The sequence below is a fragment of the Plectropomus leopardus genome, chromosome 1 (genome assembly GCF_026936395.1).
Source record: "Plectropomus leopardus strain MGB_pleo_1.0 chromosome 1, ASM2693639v1, whole genome shotgun sequence".
In the NCBI taxonomy this organism is placed as follows: domain Eukaryota; kingdom Metazoa; phylum Chordata; class Actinopteri; order Perciformes; family Serranidae; genus Plectropomus; species Plectropomus leopardus.
Window position 1 is genome coordinate 2,155,463 of NC_142176.1, and position 17,466 is coordinate 2,172,928.

General features: G+C 36.9%; 1 protein-coding gene across 15 annotated transcripts in view; it reads left to right on the forward strand.

Moving 5' to 3' along the window:
* The first annotated feature begins 2,321 nt into the window (after positions 1-2,321).
* ppip5k1a (diphosphoinositol pentakisphosphate kinase 1a) overlaps positions 2,322-17,466 on the forward strand; it is a 55,472-nt gene continuing 40,327 nt past the window's right edge. For all 15 annotated transcript variants that reach the window (XM_088079889.1, XM_042490139.2, XM_088079965.1 and 12 more), the window contains exons 1-8: positions 2,322-2,397; positions 8,125-8,661; positions 10,651-10,846; positions 12,402-12,492; positions 12,622-12,707; positions 13,696-13,850; positions 15,232-15,333; positions 16,376-16,537. In XM_088079889.1, coding sequence (XP_087936015.1) covers positions 8,518-8,661; positions 10,651-10,846; positions 12,402-12,492; positions 12,622-12,707; positions 13,696-13,850; positions 15,232-15,333; positions 16,376-16,537 — 936 coding nt within the window. In that variant the 5' untranslated portion in view covers positions 2,322-2,397; positions 8,125-8,517. The remainder of the gene's footprint in view (positions 2,398-8,124; positions 8,662-10,650; positions 10,847-12,401; positions 12,493-12,621; positions 12,708-13,695; positions 13,851-15,231; positions 15,334-16,375; positions 16,538-17,466) is intronic.

The window sequence follows — 17,466 nt, forward strand, 5'->3', positions numbered from 1 at the left end:
GATTTGGAACATTTTGCAGTTTAAGTCATATCTGGGATTGTTTTTTAGGATTTTCTAAGGTTTCAATGATTTTAGGGTTTTAGGATTTTATTATGCTTTTAGGACTTTTCATTTGATTTTAAGGACATTTCTATGATTTTAGGACATTTCTGTGATTTTAGGACATTTCTGTGATTTTAGGACATTTCTAGGATTTCAGCACGGACATTTTTTAAGATTTTAGCAAATTTGTACATTTTAGGACATTTGTTACAATTTTTGAACATTTTAAGGATTTTAGGACATTTCTAAGATTTTAGCATGCATCTGGGATTTTAGGACATTTCTAGGATTTTAGGACTTTTGTTTATGATTTAAGGACATTGGAGTCTCAGCTACTACCTCTGTCGGGGGGTGTGGGGGATCCTGCACTGGCTCTTTTTTTGATAAATAAGCTCTATTTTGATTGATTTTGATTTGCTGTTTTATGCCCTCTGGCACCTTATGTACACTAAAAGCACAAAGACAATTCACAGTGTGAATCACCATTAGAAAACGGTTGGGAGGGGCACCTGGCACCGTAACAGGGGCCAGATTTGGCTTTAAGTTGAGTATCACGACTCTGTTGGGAGTACATACAAGCTGAGTGATGTAACACAAACACAATATTTGAGTTTTGGTGTAAACTGTAGTTTTTTCAGATGTTTAAATCGTATGCCAACAGGGAAAAGGTATTTTGAAATCTATATTTACAATATCTGTAGAAGTGAGAGCATGCTCTCTTCTCCATGTCCAGGTTATAGTGGAGACTTGTTTTGCGCTCTGCTGTTTACAAAACGCTCTCTTCATCGTGGCCCGCTTTGACCCTGCAGCGTTCAGAGCAGCAGCAGCAGCTGGCCTGCACACAGGTATGTGTCGGTCAGGGTGGCCCGGTGGCCAAACAGACTCTGGTCTGAAGCTCAGAGACACGCTGACGTCAATGTGTACTCGTACATCAGCTGCAGCAGGCGGGCGCTGGGCGGTTTGCTCCTCTGACTCTATTGACGGAGGGCAGGGTCACCTTTTAGAAAACGCTGAGTTTGAGGAGGAGACCCGACCACAAACTTCCTGTTGTTGGATTTATGCAACACAGTACAATCATTGAAGTGCACCAGCAGCAGTAATAGTAATGGTTACTGTCGTGCTCCTAATGGCTTGTGGATAATGCTGAAACACAGTGGTGAAAGAAGTGAGCCCATTCAGATCTTCATTTAAGTAAAAGTATCAAAAAGTATTATCATTAAAATTCACTTAACATACCAAACGTATAAGGTAAGAGAAATTAATTAATCTAGTAAACACACACACACACACACACACACACACACACACACATATTATCTTTTCTGTCTAATATATTATCAGATAGCATTTAACATACATTTTAAATTGATAAAGATTTAAGATATAAGTAAAAAATTAAGAACATAAATATAGTATGTACATAAAGTAATCTAATGTGATCTAATGTATTTTAATGACACTAGCAGCACACACACACACACACACACACACAGATATATATATATATATATATATATAAAATTATCAGATAGCATTTAACGTGAGATATAAAATGATAAATATCAAGCTTATATGTAACATATATAGTATATGTAAATGACTATTCTGAACATAAAGTAATTGAATATTTAACATTTAAAAGGAAATATGAGGATCTTGTGTGTGTGTGTGTGTGTTTGTCGGTGTATATATATGATTTTTTTTTTATATATACATATATAATAATTATTTATTTATTTACTTATTTATCAGAGAGCATTTGACACGGCCTCTAAAATTGATAAAGAATATAAATAAATATATATATTCATATTTTACACACACACACACACACACACACACACACACACACACACACACACACACATATAAAATGTATGTATTTCTTTATATTCTTTAGCAATTTTAGAGGTCATGTCAAATGCTCTCTGATAAAAAAAATTAAAAATATTAAAAATTAATAATCATTAAAAATAACTATAAAAGTAAATATAAATATTCTGCTCATGTTAAAAAAAGATATGAGGTATTAGTTTATGGAGACAGAGATATTACTGTGTAACAGGAATGACCAGTTTGTTGTTGTTGTTGTTGTCTCAGTTTTGGCGCCAGAGGACGCTGTTTACATTCTGCTCATACGTTCTCTCTTTTGCACGCGAGCTCACTTTAGTCGCTGCTTATTGGCTCGTGTGGTTTTCGTTGTCCCGCCTTCTTAAATCGTCCTCTTCTCTCATTGGCTGTTTGAGAAGTCGCTCAGCAGTGCGTCAAACTGTAAAAAAATTAAGATTGGTTTCACATGCAAACTGTCAGCAGTGAAGGAGCTGGAGGCAGCGACACAAACCCCGCAGACACACCGTGAGTTCACCTTTTAATGTCGCGGAAATATCTCCGGCACGACCGCAGCCTGAAGCGGTAACGTTAATAATCGCACCGACGTTTGGTTATTGATTCAAATTCCGTCAAAACGGCAGCAGACGTCTTGTTTACATTGAGCCGTTAGCTCGATGCTAATACAAGCTAATATTAGCTAAATGTGTTTAACGCTGCAAACGACAGCTAACGACAAAATAACGTCGTTGCTGAGGTTTGGTAGCTGTGTTTGGGATTCGTTTTATGTTTTATATTAATATCAGCATTTTATTATTTTTTTTGGTCGAACGTATGAAATGTGCACGTCTTCCTTTCTAGCATCCATTTGCGGTTTTACGGTTTTACATAATGGACTCTGTCTGTGGTTTATTTAACATTAACCACGCCTGCTGTCTGCCTTCATATTTTAAATGCAGTTTAACACAGTTCTCTGTGTCCTAAATTCATACATTAACCCTGTTAGGCCTCTTATTATTGAAGGATCAGGTGCAGCTGAAATATTTGTATTTCCCCTCAGGTAATTTGTGTACCTGAGGTGTGTTTGGACAAGCCCACATATTTTAAATTAATCAGAAGTCCTGTTAGGAAATGCTCATATTAGAGCCCAATCAATACTGGATTAGAGGGAATAATAAATTCCGATATTGATATATTATAAAACTTAAAATAAAAGCCTAGTCCCATTTAGATGCACAGTCACTTTTATAAAATTGTGGAGACACAGTTTGATAAAAAAAACAGTCTCTATTTGAGTCTTGGTCTGGTGATATTCAGTTAATTTTTAAAGATAAGATAATGTTTATGGATATAAAAGTAAACGCAACATAAAGCAGATACAGACAATGACAAGACAGTTAAATTAACAATATAGAAATGTAAAGATAATCAGGACATCGAACAAAAACGAACACGGCACCATCCACGGGAGGTAAAAGGAGCTGATTGTGTTCTGCAATGTCACATTTTTAAACAAGAAAGCAATCAGCTGATAAATCTATAATAGATATTAGCATTACTTGCAACCCTAAACATGTGTTTTGAATGATATTTAATTTTCTTTTCATTATGCATGAGTCCTCATACTTGTACACACTGCAGACTGTTAACACAGTTTTCTTACAGTTTTCTGTGCACGACAAGGAGAAAAGTTCTCGTTAAATCTGAAAACAGAGTAGAAATTAGATATTGGTTTCAGCCATTAAAAAGAAAAAAAATCTTTTTCACATCACTTCATCATGTGTTTTTTTAATGATCGCATATAAAATTAATGAATCAAAAATTGTAAAGATGGTGTCATTGTGGGAGGAACTTTCACTTTGTTAAACCTCAGGAAGCTACTTTTATTTATTCATTTTTTCTTTAAATTTTCACTGAAAAGTTGCTGTTTATGATGAAAGTCTCAATTTTCGTGAATATTTGCTGAAGGCATTTAAGCAAAGTTTTATGTTGCAGTTTGTTATATTCCATATTCTAAACATTGACAAACATTTTTTTATTGTTAATGCATTTTGGTTCCTTATATCAGTTATCACCCTTTATTAATTACCAATAATCAGTATGGGCCCTGAAAAACCAAAATAGGTCGACCCCTAGAATATATTGCCCACACACCCACTTCAGTCTGCTCAGGTGGCAATGTGGCAAATTTATCCGTCAGGTAAAAAAAAAATTGAAACTCTGTCTCCTTAATAAAGCTAATAAGACTGTGGTGCCCATGAATAAGATTTAAAAACTCGGGATCCATTGATCATCGGGTTAAAAGGCTGCAGCAGATCCTGGCAGAGCGCTCTGCAGGAGCCGTCTGCCACAGCAGGAAGTCCTCCGTCATCTGGTTCAAGGTGAGGTTGAGGTCGCAGTTTGTGAAGCAAGAGGAGCAGAAATTGAGGAAAAGGGAAAGTTTCTGAACAGAAAGTGTTGCAATAGAGATCCAGAAACTCCGGCAGTGATTTATATTATCAATGAGAAGTCAGAGGAAAGAGAAGAAGCTGGACCAGAGTTGAATTGTGCTCATGTAGCCTTTGCTGCATCGTTGAACTTCAGTAAATTTCCAGCTGTGAATTTACTATCAGCTTTTATAGAAACCATTATGCATTTACTGACCAGCTGCAACTTCACCTTAATTGCCCTCAGAACTGCAATACATAGATAATCCTTTTAAAAAAAAAAAACATTTAGTCCCACTTCAGGGAAATTTGCAGTATTATAGCAGCAAATCAATGCAAGGAATTTACAAGATAAATAAAGAATAATACAAATCGTATCAAAGAGACATAAAACTTAACAGTTACTTTTTTCACAAGATGCACATGCATAATTGCACATTGTGTTAATTGCACATTAGTATTGATTATTTGATCAGTCTGTTTACAGACAAAAAAACAGCCGTTTTGATAATCGCCTAATTGTTATAGTTATTAAGTATTTTTTTCAAGCAAAAAACATAAAATATTTTCCGGGTCCAGCTTCTCAGAAAGATTTGCCATTTCTTTTTAGTTTTTAAATATTACTTAAAATATGATATATTTTTGTTTGGGGACATTTAAAAGCGTCTCCCTAAGCTCTGCAGAACATTGGTGGACTTTTTGAGTATTTTTCTGAAATCTTACTGTATAAACAGTAAATTGATTATAAAGGGAATAACAGGCAGATAAATTAATTATGAAACATTAAGTGGCTTTTATGCTGTAAATTCAGTTGAATGTTGTTCCCCAATGACTTAAGATTATTAACCCTTTGAAACCTGGTTTGACATCAGTTTTTTAGTTTGCATTCAGATGCTTTTCATAAATTATTTGCCCTGTTCAACTATGTTTTTTTAAAAAATTTTTTTATTTTTTTCGAAAACATGGGCGGAAAGACAATTACCAACTTTGTCAGAAATCTTCCACAAACAAACAAAGAAATGAGTGAAAGGTGAGAAGAAAATTTCACAAAAAAAATCCCCAAAAAAAGGGGTGAGGATTATGAGAAAATTCTCCAAAAAGGGGGAAAAACTATATTTATAATACAATAAATTTTTAATTTAATTTAAAATTATGTTACAAAAAAAATTCCTGAAATGTAAAAATTTAAATCTATGACATGAATAAGTTTCCTGGATTTTTTAGTCTTTTTTTATTTTTATTTTTCATATTTTCTAATAATTTTCTTGTAACTTTTTACCTTTTTTCATGCATTGTTTTTGTCTGTTGCTTGTGTCCTTGTTTTGAAATAAATCAAAACCAATTTGCTCAGGTTTCTAAGGGTTAAAATCAAGACTATTGTGTAAAAATAGGGCATTTTGATCACAGTTTGAAACATGGTATGTGTTTCCAAACTTCTTAAAAGCCGACACAATGGGGATACAGTGTTTTCACCCCACAAGCTGTACGCAGCATGAAACTGTAGAATGTAAACTTCACCCCGGGTCGCCTAAACCCCCAAAGTCCCATAAAAAATAAAGAGGACATGACCTCAGCGTCCTCAGCAGGAGCTGCGGCCGTGCTCGCAGCCGGAGTAAGCAGGTGCAATAGAAGAGATTAACTGTTGTGCTCAAGCTTTGAAACACAAATCCACTTAGGCATGGCAAAGAGTTTATTTTAAATCAACTCTGTGCCAAAATGGGCGTAAGAATGAATTTCTGTGTGTGTGCACCAGGCAACAGGTAAATACTGATGACACACACACCACTTATTTCTAATTACCTTTGCCTTAAATGCATGTGCACAGATGTGACCAACATCAGGCACGATACTGAAGCAATAAATGGAAAGATAACGTCCTCACTTACATTTGTCAGTCCTTACCGTCCTCTGCATATCTTCTTTTCCCCCTTTTTTAATGACACTTTGCCAGAAACATTTAATAGGTTTGTAGCGTCTATCTTGACCTACTTTTTAACCTCTCAGCTGAGTGTGCGAGGAGACGTGCTTCATTAAGGTGACCCGGCAGAATTCCCAGTTGGGTGATGTTTCCCGTCTAATCAATGATGCACATTTACAAACAAACATTTTTTTTAAGCGGGGGTGATGATGTGATGGCTGTCTTTATGATGCGTGAGCGAGCGGTAAAAACCCATGCATGATTATGCCACCTGTAACACCCGTGCCCCTCATGTGCTTTACCAGCCATGCAAACCTGCGCTGCCACCCGTGACGAATATTATTTACACAGTAAGTATTTACCAGAAAAATTTGGAAAACAGCAGTTGGCCTAAAGAAAAAAAAAGATCTTTCTGTCTCCCAGTTTCAGAATTAATCATGTGCTTTTGAGGAGATTTAAAAATTCTGACATATATATAGTGTATCAAGATTTTGCCTAAAAATATTGCAATATGATTTTCAGCTCATATAGCCCAGCCCTAATTTGGAGCTCCTCTAGGCTGCTTATGCTAATATTGGTATTTTCCACTGCAAACACTCAGCTGTGACCCCTGAGTGACTGTGCCTGGTGCTGAAGCGGTTTGTTGTTCAGATTTCTTGCAGCGTGCCAGAGTGTAATGAGATGTTGTTTGTCTGCAGTGTGACGTGTGGTCCGCTGCCCGTCTTGTCTCCATGGCTGGCTAATGTTTAGTGGAGATGGAAATGCAGATCAGAGCTGATGGCCTCGCTGTTTTTCTGCAGCAGACTGCAGCGTCAGGGTTAAATGTGTAACAGCAGAGTAAGTGCTGGAGGTAATTATTGCTCAGGCACGCCGCTATTTCTGCTTTGAGTGATGGTATTCTTTTTTTAGTGAAAATTACCAGTTTAGAATAATGACATGATTGCACTGAAACCCTTTTATTCATTTAGATTTAATTAGTGGTTTAATTCATTTGCTGCAATACTTTTACACACAAACCAGCTGATAAGACCAATTCAAATACAATATTCAGAAAAATGCAAAATTTAAGTGAAGACAAAAGAGAACAACATTGGGACATTTGTCAAGAATTGATAATAATCCACCAGGTAGTAGTTTGACTAACATTATCTGAAATAGAAGCTGTGAAAAACTTTAAGGTAAATTTTGTTTGCCAAACATCATATTTTATGTAGATATTTTTATTCACAGAAAGATTTCCCACAAATTTCTGTTTTTATGGCTGTAAGGATTTTAAAGCGTTATCCCAGTCTGGGATATGTCAGTGTGTGAGTGTAGCTGCTGACAGTCTGGGATATGTCAGTGTGTGAGTGTAGCTGCTGACAGTCTGGGATATGTCAGTGTGTGAGTGTAGCTGCTGACAGTCTGGGATATGTCAGTGATCAGCAGCTACATTGACTGTGACAGGTCACCTAGTGGAAATAGCATGTATTTCCTCCATCTGCCAAATATGGTCAAAATGACCTCATCAGGTGGAAAATAGTCAAAATAACAAATTCAGAGTCAAAAGCCCAGAATGACACCCAGAAATAATACAAGTCCTGTTTTTCTGCTCTGATGGCTGTGGGATCAAAAATGTCAGTTTGAATGGGTTTCAATGGAGCATTTTTGGACCTGAACAGTCTGAATGTAACTATTTAGTTTCCACAGTGTATTTTAGACTTATTGTAGGAGCTGAGCTGCAAATTCACTGATTACACTCAAATACACAATCTTGCAAAAATTGATGTCATATGCATGAAAACAGCCAAAATTATTAAAAAATGAAGAATGAAAACAGTCCCTAAGGGTTAAATAGAGGCAGTACAAAATGTTATTTTAACACTAAGGCAAAATTGTGTGAATAATGTTGCATGTTTTGTTTTGTTGTAGGACTGTCAGTCTTGGATATAAATGGAGGTCAGGACTGTCATGAGATAACTGGAGCTGCAGCCTCTGAGTTGCTAACGACTCTTGGGAAACGCGAGCCCGAAATATGAGATGTGAAATTGCTGAATGAAGAATGAGAAACTCGAGGAACGGCGTCACCGCAGAGGACTGACCAGCTCCACCGTTTGTCACATAACCGTCTGAGCGCCCCTCTTTCGCTCTCGTTCTGCTTCTCTGCCTCGCACGCTTTCATCCACCGGCACTGCTGTCCAGCCCGGGCAGAGTGGACCCGCCCCTCTCCCCAGGCCTCGTGCCCTCCCATCGGCGGCCCGCTCTGGCGGTGTGTTGGTGTACGATGGCGCGGTGGGACGCTGAGGGCTGCCGCGGGGGACTGTGATGTCAGAGCCCAACAGCCCGGGCGAGAGCCGGCGTGGCGCTCCCAGATTCTTCGTGGGTTGCGAGGACGATGAGAGCGAGGTCCTGGAAGATAGCATGAGGACAGACATGGAGCTGTATGAGGACGACGAAGACACAGACTCGGTGGGATGTCAAACTATATAACCTCTTTAGTATAACGTGTTCATCCAGTTAGACGTCTCTCTGGTTACTTTATATGCATCTGCAGGTAGATCTGGTTTGTAGTGTTTAGTGAAAGACATCCTTTCAGTTAAGACACCACAGACAGGACAGAATCAATCAATCAATCAATCAATCAGACTTTATCTGTACAGCACTTTTCATAAAAATGAACTGTAACACAAAGTGCTTCATACAATAAAACAGAAATCCCCCACCCCCACTCCCCCAAAACACACACACAAAGTATGTTAATAAAAAACACAAAAAATTGTCCTCATCAAAACCGAGAACTGAGAAACAGCAGAGGCAGCACCAAACTAATAAACAGCAAGATAAAAATGTAAATGAATAAGTAAACAGGGATATAGATATATAAATAACATGATCATAAGAAAAAAAGTAGATGGGTAAATAAATAAAATACGCAAACTTTAAATATGAGGTAAATGACAAGATAAAAACAAAGTAAATTATGAATAAATATGTTAAAGTAATAAAATGATAAAGAAAAAAGTAAAACAGACTAAGATAGTTTATAAAAAAAAGTTAAATTAAAAGTCAAACTAAGAAGGAAGGTCTTGAGTTTGCTTTTAAAAATATCGACCCCCTCGCTGCGTTCAGGTCTGCAGGCTGTGACACAAACGTGGAAACAAAGATACAAGATAAAGGATAAAAAGATTAAATATAAAAAAGATAAAACATTAAATTGTCCTGGTGCTGATCAAAATGTTAAATATGTAATAGATACCAATAAAAACAATAACTACAAAAACCAAACCTTAAATAAACAATAATCTAAATAAATGATAATAATCTAAAAACTGCAAATAAATAAATCATAAATATCGGCCCCCAAATGATCGTGTGGAATTTTGTGCAATTTTCCTACAGCTCGTTCTCCGGTGTGATGGCAGCTGGAACAAAACTGCACCTCGGGACTAAAAAACAACCAACTTTGTTGTTAAAACATCAACAGAAGCACGAATCATCAGTGATGATAATGGTAACATTGCAGATGAGTCACCAGGAGGAATTCATTTAAACCCCCGGACCCTCTTTTCTGTTGGGCCACAGTGCTAACCACCGCACCACCGTGCACAAAGAGCACAAAAAAACATAAATCTGCAGAAAACTTTAAAGAAAAAAAATAAATGGCCAAAATGTTTTAAATAAATTGTAGTAGGAGTACTGAATATTCGTTACCAGACCAAAGTTTAGTGCTGCAAACAAGACCTTTACATCATGGCAGTGTACATGTCAGAACAAATGCTCTCAAATGATTATAGATGTGTGTTATCAGGTTAATTTAATGATTATAGATGTGTGTGTTATCAGGTTAATTTAATGATTATAGATGTGTGTGTTATCAGGTTAATTTAATGATTATAGATGTGTGTGTTATCAGGTTAATTTAATGATTATAGAAGTGTGTTATCAGGTTAATTTAATGATTATAGATGTGTGTGTTATCAGGTTAATTTAATGATTATAGATGTGTGTTATCAGGTTAATTTAATGATTATAGATGTGTGTGTTATCAGGTTAATTTAATGATTATAGATGTGTGTGTTATGATTATAGATGTGTGTTATCAGGTTAATTTAATGATTATAGATGTGTGTGTTATCAGGTTAATTTAATGATTATAGATGTGTGTGTTATGATTATAGATGTGTGTGTTATGATTATAGATGTGTGTGTTATCAGGTTAATTTAATGATTATAGATGTGTGTGTTTTCAGGTTAATTTAATGATTATAGATGTGTGTGTTATCAGGTTAATTGTCAGTGAGTGTCTTTGTCCTGGAGGACGGGACACTGCAGAAGTCCTCACAGTCAGTGTGATGTTTTAATGGAGATTAATGGCACAGAGCTGCCGTTGTCTCCCTTGTTTCCTCGTGCAGTCGATTAAAATGTTGCCCTGTCTCTCTCTCCGTCTCCGTCCTTCAGCCCCCGGAGCGACAGATCGTGGTGGGGATCTGCTGCATGATGAAGAAGTCCAAGTCCAAGCCGATGACCCAGATCCTGGAGAGGCTGTGCAAGTTCGAGTACATCACTGTGGTCATCTTCCCCGAGGACGTCATCCTCAACGAGCCCGTGGACAAATGGCCTCTGTGCGACTGCCTCATCTCCTTCCACTCCAAGGGTACGACACACACACACACACACACACACACACACACACACACACACACACACACACACACACACACACAGAGTGACTGCCGTAGGTTTTCATTTATCGTAATATATATAGAGGGGGTTGACAGATTATCAGATTGGCAGATTATTGGGGCTGATGTTTGGCATTTTGCTGATAATCTGTATCAATGTTTTATTTTAATGATGGATAATAAAAAATAGAATAATTAAAAAGTGCAAATACTGTGACACTTTCTTCTTATTAAAAATTTTTTTCTAAAAATTTTCACTTGACTTTATAAAAAAAATAAAAAAAATGCGGGGAACTTTATGATATATGTGATGTTGAAAGTTTCAGTTTTGATCAAACATCTGCCTACGGTATTTAATCAGCGCCTTTCGTGCAAAATTATGATACAAGGTACCCATCTGCAGAGCCACCTGCTGCTGTGAGTTCTGTATTTCCACATTTTTAAGCACAAATTTCACTCATTCATGAAGTCGTGCAGCTCCTGTATCGTCAACAACACGGTCGTGCAAATATTTCACAATAAAACGCCTTGTGTCAACAACTGATGGGATTCTGTCAACGGAGACGTCGTCAAAAACTTTTATTTTTAAATGGAAGCAGGAACATTGTAGTGCAGCAGATATATTTGTATTTCCTTATTTCTGTGACAGATAAAGGCATTTAAACTGTAATAAAAGGTGGTAAAGTGTCAATATAATTATCAAAATGCCATTTTTACGTTTTTTAATTGTCTATTTCTGCTGACAACACAAGTTTCTGTAGCTGTGCTGCGGCCGACAAGCAGCTGAGACGAGTCTGACACGTGCTGCTCCTGCAGGCAGGGTGGCTGCTCTAAGCTGTTAACACGGTCGCCGAAAAAATTTTAAAAAGAAAGGGTTCGGGAAATCCCACCAAACATTTTTCCTCAGAATAACAGCAGGACATTCAGGAATGCAGTAACTGAACTACAAGTAATTGAGGGAAACTTTTTCAACATTGAATGTCAAGTTTATTTCTTGATATATGTTTATGTTAAAGTAAATAAAATAAATTATTATATATAATTATTATATATATAAAATAATTTCTAGCCCATTAGGTGACATGGGGGTCATATCAGGACGCCCTCATGATGTCAGGAAACAGTGTAACTATGTTTAATGTGTTTCCTGCAGAGTTGAAATCTATATCCAAATTTAAACTCAAATAAACCTCCACACACATGCTCATGTCACACATGGTGTATAGTGTGTGTGTGTGTGTGTGTGTGTGTGTGTGTGTGTGTGTGTGTGTGTGTGTGTGTGTGTGTGTGTGTGAGAGATCACGTGGCTTCTTATCTGCCGTCCAATCATTTACACACTGACAGAGCTCCTCTCTGAGAACACAATGTCAGCACTATGTTTAGTACCACGGTGTTTCTGTCCCTCCACGTGAGTCGGCAGCACCTCAGGTGTGTGTTTTCTCCAAAAATGCCTGAGCGGCCACGATTCTCAACACGTTATTGACATCGTATCATATTTATTGAATCGTTTCTCTGCGTGTGAATCAGGGTTCCCGCTGGATAAGGCAGTGAGCTACGCCAAACTGAGAAACCCTCTGCTCCTCAATGACATGAACATGCAGTACTACATACAGGACAGGTACTCGCACTTACAGTACTGTAACTGCACGTTTCCACTGTGGGTCAAAAATATGCACGCAAAGCAAAGTGAGGCTCGAGAATAAAACTCATATTTTATTAATGTGTTGTGTTATTTATTTTTCAACAGGAGGGAGGTGTATCGCATCCTGCAGGAGGAGGGAATCGATCTACCGCGCTATGCTGTGCTGAACCGCGACCCAGATAAACCAGATGGTCAGTCTGATGCCTCATTAGTAATCATCAATTTAATTTTTTTTTTTTTTATTTTTTACTTGACTACATAAATATTATAAATAAAGTTGTAATATTATGAGAAAAATTTGTTTTACAGAAAAAAATAGTAATTTTTCAAGGAAAAAGTCATAATTTTACAGAAAAAAAATGGAGAAAAAGAAGTCGCTATTTTACGAGAAAGGGGGTGTTATATTACAGAAATTAACATATTACCTATGTAATCGTCGTGCCACTCACAGTCAACCGGCCAATGAATTTTGGTTTTGAAATACAAAAACAAAATCCGGAAATAATGTCCCTACTACCATTTAGAAAAAGGAAGACAATAAAAATTGGAAAACAAAAACACTTTTTTTTAAAATGCTGATAAATTGAAATCAGAAATTAAAACACTTGCATGGAAAACTTGGTTTTGAAATTTAATTTGGCGGATTTGTTGTGACCCATAGTTGCTCATACCAGCTGGCTTCTCGTGAAATTACGACTTTATTCTTATAATATTACGACCTTATTCTCGAAATCTAACATTTTTTTTCCCTTAACATGGCCCGAATCCTCAGTCGTACAATACAAAGCTGACTCTGTTCCCTTCACTTCTCAGTTGCTTCGAAAGCGTTTTGTTCGTCCTGCAGCCGCCTGTCTGTGCAGCATCCAGAGGCCGTTAATTTAAGCCTGCGTTGGTTTTATTTCAGCCGGTGGATAAATATAGCATCAAATGTCAAGCAGCCGCAAGTGTACCATACTTAAGTGCTGTGATATGACAGGTCTGTCCCTGCACGCTGACGTAGAGACGGGCCTTTGACTAATGCGCGCTCAGATGTTTTTTGTCTCTGAGCGCTACATGGCTCAGAGCGCAGAGCTGCTTCACAGGGCTGCAGAGTAAACACTCAGGAGGGGGCGAGCGTCATCTGTGTGTATTTTAAAATGCAGAGGGGCTTCTGTTTCTGTGTGTGTGTGTGTGTGGCAGAGTGTAACCTGGTGGAAGGAGAGGACCACGTGGAGGTGAACGGAGAGATATTCCAGAAGCCTTTTGTCGAGAAGCCCGTCTGCGCCGAGGACCACAACGTCTACATCTACTACCCCACCTCCGCAGGGGGCGGCAGCCAGAGACTCTTCAGAAAGGTCTGTGCTTCGGTCGTGGACGCTCCTCTGTGAAAGATCAGCGGCGAAACTGTCGAAACTGGCAACTGATAAAGTCAACTTTATTTGCAATTGTGCCGTACGTACAGGACAGAAGACGGGACTGAATTGCTGTTTCTCCCAGAACTCCCAGTGTTAACATGTACACCAAACACAAAAGAATGAAAAAAAAAAATATAAAAAGTACTCAATCAAAGTAATACAATTACAATTAACCCTTTGAAACCTAGATTATCATCACTTTCCTTGAGCTGCATTCACATGTAAGTTTTTAAACCAGTGAACCCCGAGAAAATTATTTTGATTTCTTTCAGAAACATAAAGAAAACTTGGCAAGAAAAAGTCCTGCGAATTGCATAAAAAAAAAGTAGATTTAGAAAATTATTAATTATTATAATAAATAATTTTATAAGCTAGGGTAAAATGTCAAGAGAACTATATTTAAAATGATCAAAAATCGTTTTACAGGTTTGTTCTAATTGTTGTTGTTTTGTATTTTTAAACTTTCCCGTGTGTTTGTTTTTCCAACCCTGTGTAGATTTAGATTGAAAATAATGACAGCTAGTGCGGTGGCTCCAATAGAAATAAAGCTGCTCATGTTTTCAACATCCATCGCCATGGTTACTGGGATGTTATCACCAGAGGAGAAGTCACAGAACATCACTCAGTGGAAACGCAGTCATCTTGACATTGTGTATTATCTATATTTTTAGAATATTGCTTAAATTTTGCTCAAATCTGTGATGGAGACCTGCCTGATAACAGGGACACCACGGTGCAGCTTTCCTCTGCAGCAGCATAAATCAGGCGCACTGCTGTCAAACACGCAGCTGCAGCCTTTAGTTCAGCTTCAGCTTCATGTTATAAAGACTGTTTTCAGTGCAGATTCACAGGTGACCTTTACACTTCAAAATTCCTTTAAATAATGTCAATAAAATGTTGGGACAACTTTAATATATGAGCAATAAACTTAAAACTTGTGCTCATAAATATGGTCATTCAGCACTCAACGCTTTTGAGTTTCTTTTTGATAACGCTGAAAACTTAGTTGGAGCAAATCAACTTTTATGAGTTATCAACTTAAAAACTTGTGTTCATAATAATGATGATTATTGATTACCATATTTATGAACACATTTTTAAGTTGATTCCTCATAAAAAAATAGCATTTCACATCATTTAAAAGGAATTTTTAAGTATGTTTTAAGTAAAGTATACAAATAATTAAAGAAACAGAATTTTTAAGTTGATAATTAATAAAAATAAATTAGTCCAACACATTTTTCACATTATTTAAAAGGAATTTTAAAGTGTTTTCAGAATGACAGTGACCTTTTTTCCCCTCATTGTGTGTTTTGTGCAGATCGGGAGCCGGAGCAGCGTGTATTCACCGGAGAGCAGCGTGAGGAAGACGGGCTCCTACATCTACGAAGAGTTCATGCCGACAGACGGCACAGACGTGAAGGTGAAAAGAGATCCATTCATTTTCCAGATCAGATCAGCATGAAAATCTGCCGTTTTTGTCATTAATGTTTTGATTATATCATGAAACGTTTTGCTTTTCTAGCGTCTTTAAAAAACAAACAAACCTACCAGCACAGAAGCTAAACAATGTACTGCTGTGAAGAGGGCTGCGGCCAAATGTGTTTCAGCCACCTAAAAAATTTTAAAAAGTTTAAGTGTACGATGGATTTCGAACACTTACAGTGCTTTATTTTACACATTAAATGATGGAAGCAGCAACTTCAGGGTTCTGCAAAGTAAAATTACTATTTTTGTCCAGAGAGTCTGGCAGCTTTGAGATAAGAACCTCAGTTATGGAAAAGGCTGCACAACCTTAACCCTTTAAAACCTGAGCAAATTGGTTTGATTTCTGTCAAAAACATGGGGAGAAGGCAAAATCAACTTAACAAGACATCACCCAAAAATCAGCAAAAATAAGCTACAAGAAGATGCAAGAAGCGTACTTCAAAAAAGGCACCAAAAAGTGAAAAACAAAAAATGACCATAAAAAAAAGTGGTGAAATTTTTTTTTCACCTGTAACATAATTTTAAATATGAAATTATTCTATTTTTATATTGTTTTCCTGACATTTTCCCCTATTATATAATTTTCTAATAATTCTCCACTCTTTTTTGATTTTTATGTAATTTTCTAGTCACCTTTTACTGATTTCTTGCCATTTTTGGTCAAATCCCTTTTTTTAACTTTTTAAATGTCTTTCAAAAGAAATCAAACTAACTTGCTCTGGGTTCAAAGGCTCAAAGTGCTTTTTTAGCTTCTAAATGCAGCGCAAGAAGACTGATGTTGATCCAGATTTAATTTAGAATAAGATAAAAAAAGCGACCCCTCACACACACTCCAACTCTATTATAATCATTTTTGTGTTATAAGACGACACTAATATAAGTTAGTGAAACCTTTAGACTCACATTTATACTGAGTGTGTGTGTGTGTGTGGGTGTGTATATATATATATATATATATATAAATAATGTGACCCCAGGTGTACACTGTGGGGCCTGATTACGCTCACGCTGAGGCTCGGAAGTCCCCGGCTCTGGACGGGAAGGTGGAGAGAGACAGCGAGGGGAAGGAGGTCCGTTACCCCGTCATGCTGTCGGCGATGGAGAAACTGGTTGCCCGAAAAGTCTGCCTGGCATTTAAGGTGAGCAGAGGCATCATTTATGGAGTCTTGTTTGCTCCACTTTGTCTTTCATTGGGCGTCAAGCAAGACACAACATACAAATTAAAATTTTCTCTTATTTTTGCTCGTATCCAGGGTTTGTTTTTATTTTGTTAGTACCCACCGATTTTGGGGGTTGACCATTTTTTTCTTATTTTTGCTGATTTTTGTAGTAGGTAAGATAATATTTAGAAATATAAGAGAAAAGCTGCACAGTTTCACGGTCCATTAAATTTTGTCCAACACACAAAAAAAGTTGTATTTTTGAGGAACATTTAAAAAATGCATAAATATCATTTAATCACATTCAGATGAGGTTTTAGAGTAATTTTAATGACTGGATTATTACATTTCAGGGCTAAAGAAATACTGCTATACATGTTGCATTGATCCCAGTTACTGTAATTTCAGTTACTGTGCGTCCTTCTGCTGACCAGAGCTGGAATGCAACTAAGTACATTTACTCAAATACTGCGCTAAAGTACACATCTGAGGTTACTTTTACATTATTTGAGTACTTTAATCTCATGCCACTTAATACTTATTTTCCTCTACACTTCAGAGAGCAACATTGTACTTTTTACTCCACTGCTATTATTAGATAACTACTTTATTAATTAAGATTTTTGTGCACGAACCAAAAATGTGAAAATATACAAGTGCAGCTGAAAAAATTAGTCAGTTAATGAGAAAATTAATCAGCAACTCTTTCTTTCATTGTGTAAGTCATTTTTCATGCAAAAAGCATTTCAAGGTTCCAGCTTCTCATATAAACTGCATGCAAAAGGAATTGCTGCTTTTTCTTTAATTTATTTTAATTATGTTGATTTATTGAACTTATTTTACCTTTTTGCATGTGTACTTTTACTTTAACACTTCAATGCATTTCCTTGAAATCACATTTACTGTAA